A 22,282-nucleotide genomic window follows, 5' to 3' on the forward strand; every position below is an offset into this window, starting at 1 on the left:
TGCAGAACAGAGAAACACATGCTGGCACTGCTTTAGAGGTGACATAGGTTAGCAGTCTGTCAGTTGCAATTTGGGTTTTCGTCTCTGCTGTTCCTGACATGATTTACCACTATTACTCCAGTTTGCAACATGAAGTCCTGACCGTAAATTTGGACCAATTTTGTTTCCTTTTTCAACATGAAAAAAGCATGTTGAGAACCACTCGTGCCTTTGGCATGCTGTTTCACTGCAAGCTGGTAGGCTGAAGTTGGGACAGTTTGCAAGGTGCTACCAGCAATGAGAAATAAAATGCCACATCTGCTCCGAAGTACAGTCATCATGGTAGGCCTGGGGTTCCTCCTTCAGCACCCTAGAGGCCTGGAGGTTGTCACCTTAAGCATGTGCATCTTTATGACTTTAAAACACTGGGATGTGAGCATGGATGTTTGGTCTCTGTTGAAGGCTCTTGGCTCTTCTGCTGTTGCTTTGTGGTGGTTCCTGCCAAGGAACATGATCTCATGTCCTGCCCACAGAGTGAAGTTGAAGGTTCTTGGTACAGAGTCTCGGTTCTTGTTGTGTTTTAAAGGTGCAATTTGTTTCTTGTCTTGTTTCAGGTCCTTTTGTGGAGTTCCCAGCGTTCCTGAGCGATTCTCTGGAAGTCCTTTATCTGAATGACAATCAGCTGGAGTCCGTCCCACAGTCCGTTTGCCTTCTGAAAGGTTTAACAGAACTTTATTTGGGAAAGTAAGTCCACGTTCTGGGAAAGCTAGGCAGTATTATTTCCATGTTGTTTTAGTGACCAATCTTCTGTGAAGCCCCACCCCCGATGTCCAGTGCCTTTGAAGTCACAAAGCTGGAAATAGTGGATCCCTTGTTCGAGCCGTGTCCATCATTTGCTTTAGATAAGGAGGAGGCCAGCCTTATGAATTAGGGAAGATGATCTAATGTTTTGAACACAGGCCTGGGAATCTAGTGTGCCTCTACTTAATTCTGGCTTTTTACTGCCTGCTTCTATAGCGTTTGAGTCAATAATTCATAATTTTTGCCTGTATTTTCTCAACTGTCCAGTAAAAATGATTACAGTTGTCTGCCCCAGAGGGTACGCTGTAGTTATGCATCACTTTTAGGATGGAAATTACTATTAAAGTGCTGAATGGTTTTATTAAAATGTTAATGGAAGATTTCTACGAGGAGAGAATAGTGTAATGTGAGAGTCCGTGAGAGAAGCTACTTAGACACAAAGCCTGGTTGTTGGTAGATGTATTTGTTTTTGTACAGTAACCCTGGTATCCGAGAGCTTCCTCCAGAACTTGGACAGCTGGCTAATCTCTGGCAGCTGGATATCGAAGAACTGAGTATCAGCAATGTTCCTGCAGAGATCAGAAAGGAGGGTAAGTCTGATCCTGTGAGCGCTTTATTACATTGAACAAGTCTTGAACAGGAACATTGTGAGCCCCAATCCTTGACAGGTAACTGCAATTGCATAGAGTGAAACTCCTACACACGCTTACAGGTTTGGTAGTGCTGTGTTACGGCACCACTTAAGGTAGATTGCATGTGGAAGTGATGACTTAGAAATGCAGCACTTCATTTGCGGTGTGCTGGGTGAACTCCATGGCTTGCTTCCTGAATGCCTATGGTGTAGGGTGTATAGACACTCTTTCTAAAGGCTGAAGCATTTAGGATTAGCAGTCGCAGTCACGTTGCAGTAACTTTATTGTAAGCTGCTAGGTTTTTGGATCGATTACAATACTGTCTTCTTTTTTGTGTGTTGTAACAAGAAAATCCCGCGGGAATGAAGTTATTAGGAATTATCCCTTTTCTCTAGCACAAGACTAAATCTAATTTTAAGTAGAAACATAAAAGTAGAAGGGAAAACAGTATTTTCCAATACTAAATTAGTATTTTATGTTTCCTTTGAGCTTCTGAAGCATATGAGCCACGGTGTTTGTTTCTTCTTACAGTGCTCCATTGTGGAGTCTCAGAGCAGTGACCTTTTTTGGGCTCTCTGTCTCAGGTTTGTCCACTGGAGGTTTCTTTGTTTATTCTCTGGGTCGTCTCAGCCCACAGAGAAACTTCAAGGAAAATATTAATTCAGCTGATATGTCTGCAGCAGTGGGTTTTGTGCAGTCCAGCTGTACATATGTGCATTTGTAACTGCAAACCACAGATAAAGCCTGTCTTCTTCCCCCCTTCACTATAGGCCCCAAAACAGTGCTGGCATACCTACGAGCACAGCTGCGCAAAGCAGAGAAGTGTAAGCTGATGAAGATGATCGTCATTGGTCCTCCGCGACAGGGAAAGTCAACTCTGATAGAGATCCTCCAGACAGGAAAAGTCCCTCAGATGATGCACAGTGATGCCACCATACGTACAACAAAGTGGGAGCTACCCAAGCCAGTGGGACACAAGGCAAAGGTGAAGAGCGGTTGAAGATATTTACTAACCCTAATGGGCTTTGTTTGTGCCCCATGGAGAGTGTTGGGGCTGAAAGGGTCCAGCAGAAGAAGCTTCCCTTTACCTGTGAAGCACATCTCGCAAGTGTCATTTTAGAGTTGTCACAATCCCTCTGTTCCGTTTCCAGTTGATGTTAGAGGACAGTTCTGTTTTCCTGAGAATTCAACCTAGACTTTTTGTCCTAAAGAGTGAGAGCCATTTGTAGACTGCCTGAATTTTGTGTTTCCCAGCTTGGGTGGCTTTTGGACACTGATTTTGAGAGAATATTTTAAATCAGCTTCTCTAAAGCAGATTGTTCATTCATATGGGGCCACAAAAAAGGTCATCATACCCTAAGGCTTGACTCCCTTGATGACAGAACTATTCTAAATGTGGAAGATGGGTGGAGGGTAGGATGCCTGAGCTCTGGTTGTGATCCCAGGGGATATTTAAGGCATACCTTAAACATCCAATTCTCAGGCAGCTCATCCAAAGGGTAGTTCAATCCATACTGAGCTAATTTGTACAGCACTGAATTAATTCAAGTATTTGAGAGGTTTGTAGGTGGTCCTTCTGCCGCCATATAGGGATTAGAGCATGCAGAATTGGTCCTGGGCTGTTGACAGAGCTGAGGATGTGCAAACACATGGCTCTCACTTTTCAAATGAGAGCCATGGCCACCAGGCTGTTTTGGAAGGGGTGAAGGAGCCTGCTGAGTTCAGCTATTATACGGCAGAGTGCCAAGCCAGAGACAGAAAGAAAAAGAGCAAGCACAGCCCAGCTCTTTAAGGAGAAGACTTTGGTGGGAGAAGAGCTGTGCATATTGTGTTGAAGAGCAATTGAATAAAACAAAAACCTAGACAGTGCAGGAAACCCGGAGTGGGATCCAAGTTGCTGAACAGGCTGTTGTCCCTACCTCTGAGCCTGTCTTTCCATACAAGCACCCACAGCCCAAGGTCTCCTGGATGAACAAGGCAGCCCTGGTGCTAGTTAGGGTTTGGTTTAAACAATATGGAAATTCTTCCAGCTGTTCCTGGGAGACTTCAGACTATGGAACTATGGTAGGAGATTGGAGCCATGCTGAGATGCTTGACTTCTTTCTGAAATCTTCTGGGGTAAGATTAGTGTGTGGGATCAGACAGTACTTGGACCTGGATCGATAAACAGACCTCGCTCAGGGTTATGTGATGTCGTCAGAGGATGGTGGCTGGAGAAGGGTTCCCTGCACAGCCCCTGGCTCCTTGCCTCCCCAGAGTTAAATGATTTAGGGACAGAGCCTCAAAGATATATAGATACATCCTACTGCAGGAGGGAGCCTGAATGCCATTCAAGCTGAGAGCTATACTGCTCTCAGTGCTGTCGTGGGCCTGCAGTGTGGAATGGATGCTGAACTGAAGAGACTGCCATTCACACATTCCCCTGAAGTCAGTGAGTGAATTACACTGAGCTGTAATTCTGGCTCTTCTCTGGTGTGGCACACTGACAGCCTCCAAGCAGCATGCAGGATGTCTTTATGCAAGGCTTGAGAAGTTTCCCACCTCCCAGGCACCTTTATTCAGTGTGACTCAATTGGGGCTGAGCTCCACAGAGTGATTTCAGTGAGGGTTTCCTGTTCCCTGTATCAGTGGCAGATAACTAGCTCCAGCAGTGCTATGGAGTGTGGCACAGACAAGGGTGAAGCAGTTTCTATTCAAGATGCAGCAAAGTAGAGGGCTCAGAATGAAATCCTTGTTTGTACTGGAGAATCCACGGCCTTAACTGGAGATTTACCAGCATCAAGGGCACCTCTATTATTTTAGCAGCAAGTAATTAGTCTTTATTTCCTGTGGGGAAGTGGTAGCCATGCTTAACAATTGCTTGTTGATTTTTCTTTCCTGGAGGCACAATTAGGACATTGAAACCCTCCTTGTGTCGTACATTATGCAGACGTAGGTTTATGCTTCGGCTATTATCTCGCTGTGATTTACTGCAACCGTTTGATTTGAACACTTCTCTTTGTCTAAGTAGGTTGATTCAGTGGAGTTCAATGTCTGGGATATCGGAGGCCCAGCAAGCATGTCTACAGTCAATCAGTGTTTCTTCACAGACAAAGCATTGTACATAGTTGTATGGAACTTGGCACTGGGGGAAGAAGCGGTGGCAAACTTACAGTTCTGGTTGCTGAACATTGAGGTAAGAAGTCACTGGTGGACTCCAGAGCATCTATTTATCAAGCAGTAGCTCAGCACATAGATATGCGATATTACAGATTCCTTTTAGTCTGCTTTTAAACGCTCTGCATGAATTTTGCATAGCTTTTGGAATTAATTTTCCATTGCACTGTAGGCGTTTTGCTACATTTAAGGATTTAAGTTTATCATCTGCTTTGTTCTCCCTCACACATGTCAGAGAGTAAAACAAAAGCTGATTTATAAACCCTTACTAAGTAAGGACAAACGTACTTATTTTGGAATTAGTGTTTGACCACACTGTGCTCTATGGGAGTTCTGGAGCACCTTCTTTTCTGTGTGGGTTAGACACATGTTAGTCTTGACATTAAGGTTTTAACACTTTAGATCCAGCTAAGCTGGAGTGTATCTCCTGGACAGTTGTCTGCTGAGCCTCAGAGCTGCAGTGAATTAATTGGCATAGGCTGGTTTTTGTTCAATGCTCATTACTTAGATATCTGCCCTTACATTATGTACACAGACAGAGACTCTAAACTAGGGCTCCTCAAAAGAAACATCTTGACATTGCAATGATGTTAGCTTAATATTCAACAGCGATCAAAAGCACAAGCTAAGTAACAAAGCAGAGAAGATAATTACTGTATTTCAGACATGTATGATGTGCCTATGGTCCTTCACACATCCCAATAAGCACATAGCAGCTTCAGAAAAGATACAGAGAAACGTGAGCATGATGCTTGTAAGTATGGAAATATTTTTGAATGCAGAGCAATTAAATAGACCTTTTCAGCTTGGGGAAGGGGCAAATAAGGGCTGTAATAGACTAGGTTACAAGAAGATAAGGCAAAAACCGCAAGGAAGTATTTGTTCATGGTCTGTAGGCAAACTAGGAGAGATCAAATGAGAGAAGGAGATGGTGGTTTGAAACAAAAATAGGACCGGTTTTTTTTTTGTGGCTGAAATCCTTTTGATCCACTGGCTGATCCCTGCTTAAATTTTTTGCAATCCCATTGTACTTGGCAGCGTGTTTCCTGAAATCTGAGTATTTTCCAGTTCTGTGATAGAATCATGGAAGGGTTGGAAGAAACCACAAGATCATCTCATCCATTCCTTTCCACTGATTCAAGATGGAGTAGATTTGGGCATATCTAGCAGTTTATCTCACTTCTCCATATACCTCTAGTGCAAACGTTTGTATTATTTCCCTAGGTGTCCTTCCTGGAGTGTCACTTACCAGGGTATCAAAGTTAGATCTTCCAGATACAGGTTAAGCTAATTTCTCCTTTGTCTGAGCGGACATAGTTTTCTAGGTCAGATCACTGTCTGTGTTTTCTCTTGCAGGCTAAAGCTCCAAATTCAGCAGTGTTAGTGGTAGGAACACACCTTGATTTAATTGAAACCAAATTCCGTGTTGAGAGGATAGCAACGCTGAGGGCTTACGTCCTGGCTCTCTGTCGCTCTCCCTCTGGATCCAGAGCAACTGGTTTCCCAGATATCACATTCAAGCACCTGCAGTAAGTACTTGTGTATGTGCCTTTATGAAGCTCAGTCACTCTATTTTATGTCACTTTAAATGATTTTCGTAATACTTAATCTCCTTGGCAACAGAACCAATTTGTAGACTTGTCAGCATGGCATTTTATCTATTTTTTGATTGAGGTAACATGGTGTAATCAGAGAGGAGTTCAGTGTGGTGCAGAGGTCTGATCATGGGGCTGAAGCTGGGAGCTCTGAAGCCGTGGTCTTGGCCATGTCTTTCAGTGCTCCTGTTCTGCTCAGCCTTCTCACTGTTTAGATGCTGGTATGGTTTATTATTTAGTCACAGGGCTAGAACATGCAGATTGAGTAATTAATGCTGCAAAGCTTATTTTACCAGTCACGATGATTACATGGGGAGCGCTGCAAGGTTTGGTAGGGGAGGCTGCGTGGGAACTTCTTGCTGCCTGAGCACCGTAGGGGTGAGTCAGCCCCACGAGCCACCAGCAGCCCAAAGCTGTGCCATTTCAGCTCACTGTATGTGATAGCACAGGGGCTGTGCTGCCTGTCAGATCGGTGTCAGGCCACGGAGCCTCACACAGCTCCTTCCCGTCTGATGGAGAATGCCCTTGGGAAGAGGAGGCTTTCGTGCTGGGGAAAAAGTGTCTCTGTCAGCCAAGGAAGTGCACAGCACAGAGGAGTGTGGATGCAACCGGCTGGCACCAAACAGCTCCAAACAGCGCGAGGTTGCCAATGCCTGGGGCATGAGCAGGTGGCAGCTGGCAAGTAAAGAAGGGCACTGCTATGTCCCATTGCGCTTCGCATCTGCTGCCTGGCAGAGCTGTCAGGAGACCTCCCACACTCTGCTCTGCAAATGCAAGCTTTGCATCAGGCCCCCCAGCTGGTTCTTTCATCTGGCTGTGGATGGGAGAAGTACCAGGGAGCCAGTGTGAGGCATGCAGACACACAGTGCAGTGGAGAACACATTGTGGTTCAGTCCTCTAAACGTCTTTTCCTGTCATTGTGATCTCATTCATCCTATCTCAAGGGGACTTTCTCTCTTTCCCTGCCCCACATCCCTCCCATTCCCCTTCACCTTGCTTTGTCCCAGCCTGCATTGAGCCTAATGCTGGAGGAGTGTGCAGGGTGCATGTGGTAAAGCCCTGTGTGATGAGCCTGGGGTGTGTTTGTCGGTGCTGCACTGCCAGCATCCCAGTGGGCTTAGACTTCCTACTGCCACTGATGGCTGAGGTTTAAGATAAAGCTTGTTGTTTTAGAAAAGGATTTTCTGTTGGCCACAGGAACATGTGTGGGATCAGTTAGAAAGACCTTTTGTTGGGGAAAGTGGAAGAGAACTGTTCTTATTCAGACCACAAAACGACCAGAAATAGCAGGAATTGGAAAGAGAAGTTTGTTAGCTATCAAAGCTGGAATGAAGGCCAGCTTTTAGGATCTAAGCACCAATTCCCAGATAACAGAGCCCAGATGAGCGAGGGCCGGAATGAGAGTGGGAAAAGGTGTCTGGTAGTCATCATCATCGTGTCTCTTTGATCTGAGGCTGGGAGGACTGGACTCATCTCCAGAGGCTGCTGGAACACAGGATTTTCCTCATCTTTCAGTCCCTTCCAGGATGTGTGCAGCACTAAAGGGAAAAAGGGTTATAGCTTTGGTTGGTGTCCCAGGGAAGACCAGATAGGTCACAGTGCAAAGGGAATAGAAGAGCCCTCTGCAGCTAACGAAGCAAGCAGAGCAGAGTTTGGCTTAGGATTCATTTTCCAGACCTCTTAGTATTTTTCTCTGAAGCTAAAAATGCTCACTGACAGCCTTCCTCCTATTCATCTGACACAGGAAATTTAGTCAGTGATAAGAGAAAGTGAGCATGGAAAGGAAGCCAGTGTGCTGATAAGGTTTGGTATGACTTTTGCAGCGAGCTCTCATGTAAGACTTTGGAAGGCCTCGATGGACTCCGACAGCTGATTTTCCATGTCACTTGCAACATGAAGGATGTTGGCAGCTCAATTTGCTCACAGAAACTAGCTGGGAGATTGGTGAGAATTATGCTTTGTAGTCATTTTCCTTCCCAGTGGCAGCTTTTTTTGTGGGCTGGGTTTGGACTGGGAGGTGAATTTTGGGAGTTGTTGCTGCTGCAGGAGGCATGCAAAGAGTACAAAATGGCTTTGGAAAAAGCAGTATTTTTTAAGATCTCTGTAAAGGGGAGGTGGTTTAGATAGGTCATCACTAGCAGAGTGATTGCTGTCTGATACTGATCCTGCTGTTTTTCTTATGTGGCTTGCAGATTCCAAGGAGTTACCTTAGTCTTCAAGAAGCCGTCCTTGCAGAACAGCATAAAAGAAGTCAGAATGATGATGTGCAGTATTTAACAGACAGACAGATAGAGCTGATCATTGAGCAAACCCCTGGAAATGATATCAAAGATTATGAGGACTTGCAGACTGGTAGGTCATGGCAGGCTGATAATTTCTTGGCAATTAGTGTGTGACCAATTGAAACATTCAGTGAAGAATAGGGCCCTTGTCCTGTGATATTTCTGGAGGCCTTGCTCTGCAGGAGCCAGGGACAGGCTTGGTGGGCTGGCAGGAGGAGGGTGAAGGGGAGGTGTAATGGGGACAGAAATATGGATGGTTAGACAGTGCGGGGGGTTTACAAGTGGAATGCCAGATAGCAGCACTCCACAAGTACGTGTTGTTTTTGCTTTGCTACATACTGTCTATACCTGGTGTGAATAAAGCTGCTCAGGCTGCCTAATATCCCTCCTCATCTTCGCTGTGCTTTCCTAATGCTGGTCTGTTGCTCATCTACAATTCTGTTGTTTTTTGTTTTTTGTTTTCTTGCAGCGATTAATTTCCTCATAGAAACAGGTACACTACTACATTTCCCAGACACAAGCCATGGCCTGAGAAATCTCTACTTCCTTGACCCCGTCTGGCTCTCTGAATGTCTGCAGAGGATTTTCAACATCAAGAGCTCCAAGTCTGTAGCTAAAAATGGAGTCATCAGAGCAGAGGATCTCAGGATGCTGCTAGTTGGGACGGGCTTCACTGAACAAACTGAAGAGCAGTACTTCCAGTTCTTGGCCAAGTTTGAAATTGCCCTGCCAGTAGCCAATAACAGGTAGGTTGATAATTAGAGGTGCTTAGCTAGGCTGGAGGAAACTGGCCATTTAATCAGTGGACATTAACAGGCTTTGTCAATGTAAGCAGTAGTCTGGCACGAGCATCCTGTAGTCCAAATGAATTCAAAAACTTTCCAAGGCAAGTCTTTGCCCATGCAGTGCACTGAGACTGACAGGGTAAGGGATGCTCAGGTGACCAACTCGGCCACCAGCACAGAGGGGCAGTGGCATGGGCAGGAATGTGGTGGGGAACAGGTGGGAGCTCTGAGTGCTTGGCTGGCACAGCTGCAGCTGAGAGTGAAGGTGAGGCTCCTGGCTGCTAGGCCTGAAACATAGATGGGCTGGAATCATCAGTTTCTAATGCAAGATCCTCACTTCAGAGTATGGCAGAAGACTTTCTGTAGTCAGTAATTACATCAGCCCTGAAAGCCCAAGTGCTTTATTTCTAGTGAAAGCAGGAAAGTGTTGCTTCAGTAGCTATGTGACTTCCTTATTTTTTAGCATCATCCAAAGCTGCTGATCAATAGTTTTCCTAGAAATAGTGCAGGAAACCTCATTCTCTTTAAATGTCAATGAATCTTCCTCCCCCTTTCCTCCCACCCCCCATCCCTTCTGGGCAGAGTTCCCTGCTATTTTTCTCTCTCCCATCTGCTTGGCGACCGCCTGTCGTTGGGTTAATGATGAAACCGTCCTCGTAGTGCACTTCTGCTGCAGCATCTGCATTTCACTACCTTGCCCTTCCAGGACAGCATGGCTGTGTTGCCCTCAGCCTCTTGGGAGCTCTGAATGCCAGCACAAGTGCAGCATTCTCTGTGCTGTCATTATGCCTGTCACTTATCCAGTCCCGGATGCCAACAAATTTTCTCAGGCTTAACACAGATACAGCAGTGAGGTTTCTGCTTAGTCCAAAATGACTTTTGGACTCCTCGTCGCTCTCTGCCATTTTTCTCCAAAGCAATCACGTTGTTTGAGCCTCAGGAATAAGGAAACTGCTTTTTCATGGCCTGCCCAATCTTTTTTAGAGTGATTCAAGCCACATTAACAGAATATTCTTCCCACTGACAGACTGCAGCTCTGGCAGGTTGGATTAATTTAACGTGCCAGCCAGACACAGCAATTATTTGTTACTGTGCTTCTGCAATTATTGTCTAGATTGCCAGATAGGATTTCTGTGCAGTGAGCAGAGAAAGCAGCTGCTGGTCTCTGTTCTGAAAGGGTGGATGGGGGTATGTTTCACATATTTCCAAAATTTGCATTGGCTGTTGTTCAGGAGCATCAAATCTCCATCTGTATTATAATCCACTATATACTTGTGGTCCAGAAGGGCCTCCCTGGCCTTTTTAATTCTAATGCTCATAGACCCTTTCTCTGATGCACTGAGGAAGATTTATTGGCTGTCATAAAGTGTGTCCTCCACTTGTATAGAGCAAGGTTAGTGCACTCCATTTCTCCACCTGAGGTGCATACAACTTAGCTTTGATCTGTTTGTAAAAATACAGTTGAAAACATGAGTATTCTTACTGTAATTTGTAAGCGAAGAGAAATTTTTATCAGTTGTACATTCCAAAGATAATTTTATGGAAGGGATAATTTGATCATGTGAAATCCAATCAGATGTTATGGACTGACATGTGGAGAAAGCTGTTGTCCAGTGATGGGTATCTTTTCCAGAGTGACTTTTCAGTTTTTACAGAGTACTACAGCTGCTGGACAGAAAATGTGATAGGCTTATAGCTTTGGATTTGGACCCAACATTAGTTCTAGTAGTGTGTCTTGTCTCTGTCATTGTATGTTGGTCAAGGCCCTTGGCTGTTTGCCTCCTTGCTGTCATGGTGCCCATCAGTGATGAGCCCCAGGTGCTGACAAATTTTCTCAGGCTCAACACTGATGAAATAGCAGTGTTTCTGCTTACAAGCAAATGTGATTTGGGCTGATTTTGGATCGTATAAGCATCTTGGAATGTTATTTGGTACAGAAGAGTATCACCCTTAACACATTTATTGGCCGATATTGAAAGTCATAAGCTTGTAGTTTTCAAAACAGTTTTATGTTTCAAAGTTTTAGCTTCCAAGGTCATAAGGATCAGAACAAGTGAATATTCAGTGCTTACTGAAAGATCTGAAAATAATTTGAAAACTTTCTGTGGGCCTCTGCTCCAGCACTGCTCTCTTCTGGTAGTCCTGTAGCTCTGGGTTTCCTCCCACACCTGGGAAAAGATCCACTGCTGGACCTAGTCCGTGCTTACAGAACGAGATGGAGGAAGGCAAGTAACATCTCTGCTGGCATCAGTCTGGCACAGTGAGTCCTTGCTGTGGAAGTTTGTGAGGGCTGTGGCAGGGAGTCCAGCAGCACAGTGCAGCAGGGAACACTGTCATACTGACGCATGAGATGCTTAATGCTTGGGGCTGGGATGAGAGCCAGAGCAGCCTCGTCCCTGTAGCCTGTAAATGTCTCGTTGCCACCTCCCACCACACCTCCTCTCCCCACCTTCTGGACTTAAAGAAGCTGAACTGCTGAACGTTTCTGCATTTAGCTTCTGTTGCACGTAGCAGCACAGCTGTATTCTTCTGTTTACTACCAGAGCACGGTAATAAAGATACCGAGCCTGAATGAGGCTCAACATCACAGCTGTTCTAATGACTCTTGTATTTTCACGCATTTAATTTGTGATTACACAAATGTCCTGCTGATTACATCAATTTTAGCCCCGTCCAATAGCCCTAGCTGAATTATGTCATGTCTGTTTTGCCTCTGCTTGCTACCACAGTGTAAATGAACTTCTCCATGTATTGCTGCAGTGCCTTTAGCCTAAAAGCTTTTTTATATGCAGTCGGCTGTGCCATTAAAAATCTCTTTGGAGACTGAATCGCCTTATTATCCAGTAACAATGTACTCACTGTTACAAGCTGTAGCTGAAGTTTGAGCTGCTGAATTTGGTTTGTTTCAGCTACCTCCTCCCTCATCTGCTTCCTACCAAGCCTGCGTTAGATATCCATGGGTTCTGCCATCAGACCACAAATACCATCCAGAGGGTCTTCAAGATGAGTTTTGTCCCAGTTGGCTTCTGGCAAAGATTCATTGCACGAATGTTAATTAGCCTGGCAGAGATGGACCTGCAGGTAGGTGACTGTATCTCTCTGCAAGGAAAAAAAGACCGCTGAAGTTTGTACTTGAAGTGTTTCTTCCCATCTAGCTTGATTCAGTCTTGGCCTTTAATATTATTGCTCATGTAAATATGGGGAGATAAGACTCTGCAATCAAAATCTGAAACTTCTTACAGTAGGTGTTACTTGGAACAGCAAATTGGCACGAGGGATGGAAACCTGACTTTTCCACTGCCTCCTTGTTGCACTGTTCCCTGAAAGAACTCAGTACCCCCTGTACCTTCCAGTAACAAGTATCTGGAGTTCTGCCTGCAGCTCTTGTCCATGACCATTCCACTGGGCCAAGACTCTGTTCTTTTTTCCCAGTGGAGACCTGGAATACCTTCATCAAGTCAGCTTGGATCTATATGGGTTTAAATGAGGGGAAAAAAATTACAAGACTGTTGCCTTAATGAGATAATGAGTGCAAGCAGGCATCCATTAGTAGAAGTAGTATGCATATTATTAAAGTTGTCTTTGTAAGGTTCTGAAAGCTATGTGAATTTTGTTGCTATATAGATGATTTTTTTTACAGCAGCTTACATCTGAAAACACAGATCTGCTGGAAGCTATAATAAATACCAGCAGAATATTTCTAGTATTGCTGTGGTATCTTCTTAACAGCTATGCATTTACGCTGTGTTCTGTCACTGATGTACAGAACGTGGAAAACTGTTCCTTGTTTTTGGAAGGTACTCTGAGTTCCAGGTTTCTGAAACCATTTCGTAATTTTACCTGTTTTAAAGGGCTGCCTTGGCAACTCTTTGCTTACGTCCCCAAGGACACTGCATAACCTTAGAACACCTTTGGTAGTGACCTTATTCAGTCTTTGGTGAGGTAAATGGAAAGACATCTGCAGAGAAATAAGTTCCAGGGAAGTGAATGCAGTGAAGTTCTGCAGATTAATGCTTTGGTTTGAAAACAAAAATACCTTTTGCTCGAAGTGCTGGTTTGAAATGCCTTGGAGAGAAGCCATCTTCCTCCCACTGAAACAGGTGGAAAAGTTAACTCTACACTGAGGGAAGACTTGATCATCTGCTAAATTAGTGGTAAATTGGAGCTAAGCATTTAGCTGTGCATTTTTAAGACTTCTGGAATTGAAGAGTTCATGTCATAAATGTCATGACTGTAGAATTAAGCTCCCCTTAAGTACTGAAGGGCTATAGTGAGGTCTCCTTGGAGCCTTCTCCAGGCTGAACAAGCCCAGCTGCCTCAGCCTTTCTTCACAGGAGATGTGCTCCAACCCTCTCATCATCTCTGTGGCCTCCTGTTGACGTGCTCCTGCAGCTCTACATTTTTCTTGTGGAGCTGTTTGTTGCCATGGAACTGTTCCTTTTTGAGTGGCATGGAAATGTTTTCATTGCTGCGAAATCAGCTTTGAATGTGCCTATTTTCACTTTGTGCAATTTTTTCTGAGTACAGATTGTCCTGTGTGGAAATGTTATGGTATCATCTATGAAGGCCAGAAAGAGTCATCATTCTAACACTTGATTAAAACAATGTTATTAAGAGAAATTTCAGTGTTTTGATGATTATCATGCTTTTGTTTGTTTCAGCTGTTTGAAAACAAGAAGAACACCAAGACAAGAAACAAAAAGGTGACCATCTACAGCTTCACAGGCACCCAAAGAAACCGCTGCAGCACGTTCCGAGTCAAAAGGACTCACACTGTTTACTGGCAGGAAGGTCTGTTCGTTACCTTTGATGGAGGCTATCTTAGGTAATTTGTGTTTGTAATGCAGCATGCGTTACAGGGGACTAATAGAGTGTATGAAGCACATCATCTGAATGGAGATGGATGGGCCTGACTCATTGTCAGTGCTCACTCATCGGTGGAAGAGGAGGCTCTTCTAATAGACATAACTCATCTGGTAACAGCTGGTGACAACAACGATGAGTAAGTGATTGCATGGCAGTTCTGAATATATCAGCCTTACGTGTTATTGCAGCCACAAATTTAAAGAGATCTGAAAACAGAGAGCGGTATTCACAGCGGAACACTTTGCCAGGTAAAACCACACCTTTACACCTGCGAAGATTTCCTTAAGTCAGTGAGTTTTCCAGTGAATCTTAAAATCCCACTATTGTGTGGCAGCAATCCAGATGAGTGGAGGTGCTTCACTGCTATCAGACTGCATGTGACAAGAGCTATGGGCAGTGGATTTAAACTGGCCAAGGCAGAGTATCTGCTGGTTGTGAGGCTGAGGAAAGCTGCCACCCATGTTCTTTCACAGATGCGAGGAGCTGGTGGCCACTTCAACTTTCATCTCTGCATTATCTGCAGATGCATTTACTCTTCCAGTCCCTGGAAAGATAGGGAAGAACTATTGGTGCTGCTGTGTAGTTGGAAACCAGAAGAATATAGTGTCTTTCCTGAATTCTTTTAGGCAGTCTGCAGCTGAACAGAGACTTGGAACCAAATGTTGCAAATCACAGGCTAGAACCCTAAATTCTGGACCAAGGCTGTGGTCATAGTATATCTTCCCATGTACTGTGGTTCAGGGAATTACAGAACTAAGCCCTTTGTAGTAAAGATGCATTTACCTACTGTGAGCAGTTTCTTTTCAAAGTCATTTGCAGAATTAACTGAATTGAATTCATATTCAAAGCCAAGGTTTTATTTTGATTGCCTATGAACTGCATGTTATTTTGTAACTCAGCTTTCCTAAGAGAAAGAAAGTTTGTTGACACCAGTTCTCAACAAAAGCTTCATTCCACTGTCTTTTGTCTTTCTTAAACAGTGTTGAGTCTTCTGATGTCAACTGGAAAAAGAAAAAAAGTGGGGGAATTAAAATCATTTGCCAGTCAGAAGCAAGAGACTTTTCAGCCATGGCGTTCATCACAGATCATGTCAACTCTTTGATAGACCAGTGGTTTCCTGGTAAGAGAAGCGTTGTAATTTTCGGTGTGGTATTATGTCTATATAACATAAAGTTCTTTGGCAAAGCTCTCCAGGGGTGCAGTCTTGCGTATCAAATGAAGACCCCTCGGGCTCTGAGAGTCTCAAGCCAACAATGTCTGAGAGAAGCTGATAAGCTGCAGACAGATTGAGATTCTTTGCCAGCAACCATTGGTCTACACCTTGTGTCTTTCATCCCATCAATCTCAGCAAGCATAAGTGAAACATTATAATTGAAGCAAGACCTGCTTGTATAGGATTGAGAGTCTCTTCTCTTGCTCGTAGTAGAGGCAGGATTCCACCCAAACTACTTGGTGCTGCCCCTCAGTGCCAGAACTCCTTTTGGGGTCAGCTGGGATCAGCCTTTTATCCCCCATTTTGAATAGCCTGTAATTAATAAAATTGTGATGTGAGAGGCATGAGTGAATATGATACCAAGGATTCTGTGCCAAGGTAACTTCCTTGACTCCAGCAGTTATTTTTCCTGTGATCAGCACAGATCATGCTGTTACCCAGTGGGCTGTTTGCAACCCCAGTACACTTTGTTTAAAACCAAAACAAAGTCTCAAGTATTCTTTGTCATCTCATATCGGTCACTCAGCGGTCTGGAACACAGTGCCAAAATCTGTTAATTGGAGGTTCTCCCAAGGAAACAGTTGTCTCACATAATCATGTTCTGCATGCTACAGACTTAAAAGGAGATTTTATTTGCCTTTAGATTAAAATAATGATAATGTTAATCACTGAAGCTTGAGAAGAGTCATGACTTCAAAGGCTGTGGCTTGGATTCATCCACTGGATTGTAGGCATTTAATGGGAGCTGACAACACCAAATCCCTCTTAGTTGATGGGAGAAGTTCTGTCATGATAGCTTTTCCCTCAAAGGGTCTGAAAATGTTGCTCATGAGAGAGAGCAATGTGTTCCTGCCTTCAGTGCTGCAGATGGTGCTTTCTTCTGCCCTACATCAGCTTTCATAAGCCTGCTTTCGCAAACTGCTGCAGTCATGAGTCTGACCTTTTCCTGCCAGTGGATCCAGGTAGTGACTGCAGACACTTGAATGCACTCGGAGCTGTTGCTCCTTCTCAGTTTGAGTTATGTTTTCTGTTTGTTTGCTTGGTTTGAAGCACTCACAGCCACTGAGAGTGACGGTACGTTGCTGATGGAGCAGTACGTACCCTGCCACATCTGTGCTGCTTCCAGGCTGGAGGACGAGTGTGGTGAAAGGGCAGAGGATGCACAGTACTTCAACATGGAGGACTGTGTCCTGACTGCCATTGAACTGGACTACATCACATGCCCTAACCACCCCAACATCCCTGTTTCTCTCCAAGAGCTGGTCCCAGAGCTCTTCATGACAGATTTTCCTGCCAGGTAATGTTATTCAATGCCTCTAGTTTAATTTCAGTGTGCATGTGTAATTCAGTTGTTTGTGTTTCTCCTAAACCATCTCTGCTGGAGGAGCATGCTGACTGTGAGGATTATGAGTGGAAGGTGTTCCTGCTTATGGCATGGCGATTGGAACTGGATTTTAAGGTCTCTTCCAACCAAACCATTCTGTGACTTTATTTTTTTGCTTTATTGAGTCCTGTAGGATCACTGCAGTGCAATATGGAAGTCTCTTTTTGATGTCAATTTTGTCCTGCATTGTCAGTAATCTGCTGTAGTTGAAGTCTTCCTGAGATGCCTGGTATGAACCAGGAAGGAAATTTAATGTGGCAGGACAAGAGGCAGTGCTGCTGTGTCACAAGACTGATGCTTAGATCACCTTTAGGGGAGTGAGTTTATATAGATGCCACTACAGAACTCACACTGGGCTGAGGCTTCTGCATGGTTCATGGCTACTGCATGTGGATTAGTAGTGTGACAATCCTGAGCACCTGAAACACTTTCCTAACTATAGCAGCATTTCTAAATTTGTTATCTGCTTACCTGCATTCCATATGGATTGTGTTCCCCAGCAGGCAGAACACAAGATCAGAGTCCCTTTCAGTTCATATTTCTCAAATCTCTTTGGGCTGGAAGCAGAGCTGTGTGATGTCTCGACCAAATGGTGTCCTGTCAGCTGCTCTTGGAGCTTTCTATGTTCCCATTGCTTCCCTTTTTACAGTCATTTTGATAAGTACTGTGGGCCAGCATCACCAGTGGCCAACCACTGTGGTCTGTCCTACAGATTTATTTGGCTGGTGTGAGATGAGTGGAGATGTTTGAGCTCTTGAAGAGTGGGGAAATGATGAATTACACCCTGGGAACAGTAAGCTGATTGAAATAATTAGGTTTTGGAGTGTGGGGCTGTTCATAAACATCCTGTCCTGCCTCAACAGAGAGAAGCGGAACAGGAGGTAAATGAAACAAACAAAAAAAAAATCATTAATACAGATAAATGTTAGAAATGTCTGTAACTGTGCCATCTGCTTGGAGAAGGAGTTCATGTGCTTTCCAGATCTACTGGGTTGTCACAGGATAAGCTGGCCCAGTAAAAACCTTTTTCACTTATTTGCTCATTACTTTTTTTTCTGCAAGGAATCTGTTGAGCCATATGTGAGCCAGCACGGAGTACCTTGAGATGACAAAGGTGATCCAGTCTGTTCAGCAGATATAACAAGAATCTAAGAGGGATGTGTGAAAATGACAATCGTATTAAAAACATGAATTTACAGTGCCTTTAAACTTTAAAGCTTGTCTTTTAATTAAAAAGCCCCAATCTCTTTTTGGCAGATTGTTCTTGGAAAACAGCAAACTAGAATGGAGTGAAAATGAAAACAACGTTCTTGGCCAGGGTGGAAGTGGGACTGTTATATATCGGGCACGATACCAAGGAAAACCAGTGGCTGTGAAGAGATTTCAAATCAAAAAATGCAGTGGTTCTCCCACTTCAGCTGCAGGTACTGTACAGAATCAGCACTGAGATTTACTCTTGCAGCCTGAGATCACAAGCTAAGACCAAAAAGCCTTGCTCTCTGAAGTGCTGGCAGCACCTGTTTGTATACAGCTTTGAAATAAACAGCAAAATTGATGTGTTTTCATGGAGGAGGAAGTTGTGTTTTTAAGGAGTCTTTCATGTCAGCACCTGTAAGGTACAGAAATTAAGACCATTTTCACTGTAGAATGTCAGAGAAGAAGGTCATTGGCAATGAGAAGTGTGATTTGCATGGGTTTGCACTAAGGACTTGCAGGTCTCTACCTTTTAATAAGACTTTTAATAAGTTTTATTCCATCTATGCCAGCTCATAAAGAAAGGAAATTGGAAATCCTCCTGCTCCTCTTTTTGGGCAGGCAGGGATGTCCTCTCATACTGCAAATGCTGAGTGTTGAGCCCAGATTTCATCAGAGGTTCAGTCCAAGGACAGAAGAAATGGAGAAGGTGCTTCAATTTCTTCATTTTTATCAGGGAAGCCCTGAGATGAAGAAGCAGGCAGCTGCTGTCCCACTGGCACATAGCAGACTTGCCTGAGCAGCCTGGAGTGTCCCATGGCAGAAGGATAATAGAGTCCCACTTCTGAGAGGGCAGTTGGGCAAGGGTAGGAAAGACCCCTTCCTCTGAAGGGTCTGCAATGTAACATCCACCCCTAGAAGACCTTAGTTTAAAAAGATTCATTTTCTCAGTGATCAGTACCCTCCAAAGAGTCCATAACGTTCTTTTTTAGCTGGGGACTGAGAAGGAATTTGTATGTCTTGCCAGATACCATGCTGAAACACCTGAGAGCCATGGATGCCATGAAGAATTTCTCTGAGTTCCGCCAGGAGGCCAGCATGCTCCACTCGCTGCAGCACCCCTGCATTGTCTCCCTCATTGGCATCAGCATCCATCCACTCTGCTTTGCGCTGGAGCTGGCCCCTCTGGGCAGCCTCACCACTGTCTTATCTGAAAACTCCAAAGGTAAAAAGCACAGTCTCCCTCCTGGGAGATCTCACTGCTGAGTCACAGTAGTGACAAATGATTGATAATGCCAAAACCACTGCCTGATTTACTAAAGGGAAGGAGGGAAATTGGGAGGGATGGCATTGCTCTTCAGCTGTGCCTTTGGGGACTAAGTGTAAAAATTGATGCTCAGTGTTTTGAAAACTACTTTGGAGACTGGATTTTCAGTTTCTCTGCTAAGTAATAAGAAGTGCACCTCTCTTCAGTTCTCCCTGTGTAGTGCTGTGTTCTTCCCCGCACAGATGTGTGTCTGGCAGTCTGAATTCTCCCGTAACTGTCTGTATTCTTGTTGCTATCAAATGAATGGCACTCTGAATGAGTTAGATTGAGGCCGTCTGACCCTCTTGGCACCTTGGCTTTGTGTCAACTTTCAGTTAAGCACTAATTCTCACCAGAAGATTCAGGGGTCTGGAGATTGGCAGAGTTTTAAAACTCGTAATAGAACTGCCAGATTTGTATAGCAACATGAATGGCAACACTTTGAATGTTGGCGTTGGGTGATGTTTTGAAGCACTCTTAGCTATTGCTTTGGAGTTTGAAAGAGAAGAAAGGGGAAAAAGCGTTTATGTTTACAAGACCTGAAGGCAGACTGTTCCTTTGTGGCAGGATCTTCCTTTGTGCCGCTGGGACACATGCTGACACACAAAATAGCATATCAGATTGTCACTGGCCTTGCATACCTGCATAAGAAGAACATCATCTTCTGTGATCTGAAGTCAGACAATATCTTGGTGTGGTCCTTGGATGTCAAGGAGCACATCAATATCAAGCTGTCTGACTATGGGATCTCTCGGCAGTCGTTCCATGAAGGAGCACTCGGGGTGGAAGGCACACCAGGCTATCAAGCCCCCGAGATCAGGCCTCGCATAGTCTATGATGAGAAGGTAACTGTGGCCTGTCCACGGGTGGTGGTGGTGGCTTCATGCTGAATTCCCTCCTAACTGCTGTGTTGTTGTGCAGCGCTGTCTTTCCCGCTGTGTTCTTTCATGCTGCCTTTACCATGGGAGGTTTGCTCTGTTGCTGGTTCTAGGTTGACATGTTCTCCTATGGAATGGTGCTGTATGAGTTGCTGTCCGGTCAGCGGCCTGTGCTAGGACAGCACCAACTGCAGATAGCAAAGAAGCTGTCAAAAGGGATCCGTCCTGTTCTTGGTCAGCCAGAGGAGGTGCAGCTGTATAGGATGCAGGCACTCATGATGGAGTGCTGGGACACTAAGCCAGAAAAGGTACCAGACACCCCTTCCTCTTGATACAGCTCTGCAGCTCAGTTGCCTGTTTCCCCCTCCTGCTGATTTGGCCCAGAGCTTCTACTAGCTTAAATTAGAGTTTTATGAATGAAACAATGGCACATTGGTGGCCTGAGATGTCTGGGGTGACATGCAGGTCCCTTGATGTCAATGGCAGTTAGACTATTGATTTTGCTTGGGCAAGACGTTACCCATAATTTCTAGAAGCAGCTACAGCATCATGCTGTGAATGTAACTACAAAGACTTCAAAACCCCTCCAATTATAAAGGGCAACATGAGGGGATAGGAAAAGGATTTTAAGTATGAAAAAAAAAGGATATTGGTGTATTACATTTCTCATTAATTAAGTTGATGGTTTGGAGCCATCAAATAAAGGTTGCCTTGACTCACAAACAGGCAGAGGTTGGGTCAGGTCCCAGAATTCTTGCATCTTACATGTGAATAAATTCTGGGATACAGAGGAATGCTAAGAACCACTGAGGTGGGATTTGTAAGGAGAAGTTGGTGCAGATATGGGTACATTGTCGGAGATTTTATTAAAGAAGTCCTGGGCTCTGTAGCTTTAATAGCAATGGTTGTGATTCTGTTCTTCCATCTGGACCTCCAGCTGCCTTTGTGATGTGTGTCGTTCTCTTTTCCTTTCCCCGCAGCGTCCGCTGGCCACTTCTGTGGTAGGACAGATGAAAGATCCCACCTTTGCAACATTCATGTACCTGCTGCCCTGTGGGAAGCAGTCTTCTTTCTTCTGCTCCCAAGGACAGGAATACACTGTGGTTTTCTGGGATGGGAAGGAAGACACCAGGTTAGATGGCTCCTATTACTCATTTCTTTTTAAAGTAAAAATCCTTCAGTGTCTTCACTTACCCTCTGAGGGGAGGTAAAGAAGGTGAAAGTGAATTTGAGTGAATGCCAAAGATACACTGAACGCTGTTTTCCCAAACTCTTTTAATTGGGAACAGTGGTTGCTTTATAAAGGATATTTAATGAGCTTAACTCTGCTTCAGTTAATATGAGGAGAAGATTAGGGCAGTGTAATGATTCATACACACAGGATGGAGCATTTGCACATGAGAACAGACGTGTTCTGCCTTTCCTAATGAGGCCATTTAACGCTAAACCTTTCCTAATTGAGACTGCAGTTCCATCTCTGTTCTGCAAAGCAATTAAGCACATGCTTAAATCCTATTGAAATCATCAGGAGTTAGCCACATGCCCGAAGCTGTGTGTGCATCCAAGTGTACGCTTCCAGTAAAATGTGTGCCATTGGCTAGGCATGTGCTGTAAGTGTTATTAAATTGTGACTGAGATGATGGTGTTTTGCTCAGCCACCTATGACCTGTGGCTAGTTAGGTTTATTTTTATGGATGTTACTGATTTTTATAGCCCTCATTTTATTTGGAAACATTCACAAATGGATCTGAATTTTGTATTAATTATTCGTAGGCATTAACCTAATGGGAAAGGTACGTGATTTGTTCCTGAGCTGTTTGCTTTGCTATTTGTGGTGCCTGGCCAGCCGTTCAGAGCAGGCAGTAGAGCTATTCCTGCTGAAACACATGAGACCCACAGATGTATTTTGAATATGTGGATGTTGTCCAAGTATTCACAGCAATATATCTCGGGGAATCTGCTTCCTGACCGGACAATGCAATTGCTGGAGACTGCTGAATAACAAATTGCTTCTATATGACAGATTTCGGGATGTGTGATTGCCTGTGCTGCAGTTGGTCCAACATCTGGGCTCGCAGATGCGATTGTGAATATCCAGTTGTTGTTCAAACACCCAAAGCCAATAAACTCCCCCAAACCCAAAACAAACAAAATCCTTGTAGTTGCAAAAATATTTATATGTCATATTTATAAAAGAATTTATCAGGTTAC

General features: G+C 44.3%; 1 protein-coding gene across 7 annotated transcripts in view; it reads left to right on the forward strand.

Annotated features, from left to right (window-relative positions):
* Positions 1-22,282, forward strand: part of LRRK1 (leucine rich repeat kinase 1) — a 68,341-nt gene that overhangs the window by 35,777 nt on the left and 10,282 nt on the right. For 6 of the 7 annotated variants that reach the window (XR_014885896.1, XR_014885898.1, XR_014885897.1 and 3 more), the window contains exons 13-30: positions 594-723; positions 1,258-1,370; positions 2,183-2,397; positions 4,423-4,587; positions 5,925-6,097; positions 7,987-8,107; positions 8,356-8,515; positions 8,915-9,191; positions 11,371-11,490; positions 12,140-12,311; positions 13,892-14,055; positions 15,077-15,216; positions 16,360-16,606; positions 17,951-18,117; positions 18,915-19,112; positions 19,761-20,038; positions 20,185-20,379; positions 21,052-21,203. Coding sequence is in view for 4 of the 7 variants with exons in the window: in XM_085233970.1 (XP_085090096.1) it covers positions 594-723; positions 1,258-1,370; positions 2,183-2,397; positions 4,423-4,587; positions 5,925-6,097; positions 7,987-8,107; positions 8,356-8,515; positions 8,915-9,191; positions 11,371-11,490; positions 12,140-12,311; positions 13,892-14,055; positions 15,077-15,216; positions 16,360-16,606; positions 17,951-18,117; positions 18,915-19,112; positions 19,761-20,038; positions 20,185-20,379; positions 21,052-21,203 (3,187 nt within the window). In the remaining 3 variants the exon portion in view is untranslated. The remainder of the gene's footprint in view (positions 1-593; positions 724-1,257; positions 1,371-2,182; positions 2,398-4,422; positions 4,588-5,924; positions 6,098-7,986; positions 8,108-8,355; positions 8,516-8,914; positions 9,192-11,370; positions 11,491-12,139; positions 12,312-13,891; positions 14,056-15,076; positions 15,217-16,359; positions 16,607-17,950; positions 18,118-18,914; positions 19,113-19,760; positions 20,039-20,184; positions 20,380-21,051; positions 21,204-22,282) is intronic. The other variant, XM_085233972.1, reaches the window with a different exon arrangement.

This window comes from Meleagris gallopavo, chromosome 12 (assembly GCF_905368555.1).
Source record: "Meleagris gallopavo chromosome 12, MGAL_WU_HG_1.1, whole genome shotgun sequence".
NCBI classification, from domain to species: domain Eukaryota; kingdom Metazoa; phylum Chordata; class Aves; order Galliformes; family Phasianidae; genus Meleagris; species Meleagris gallopavo.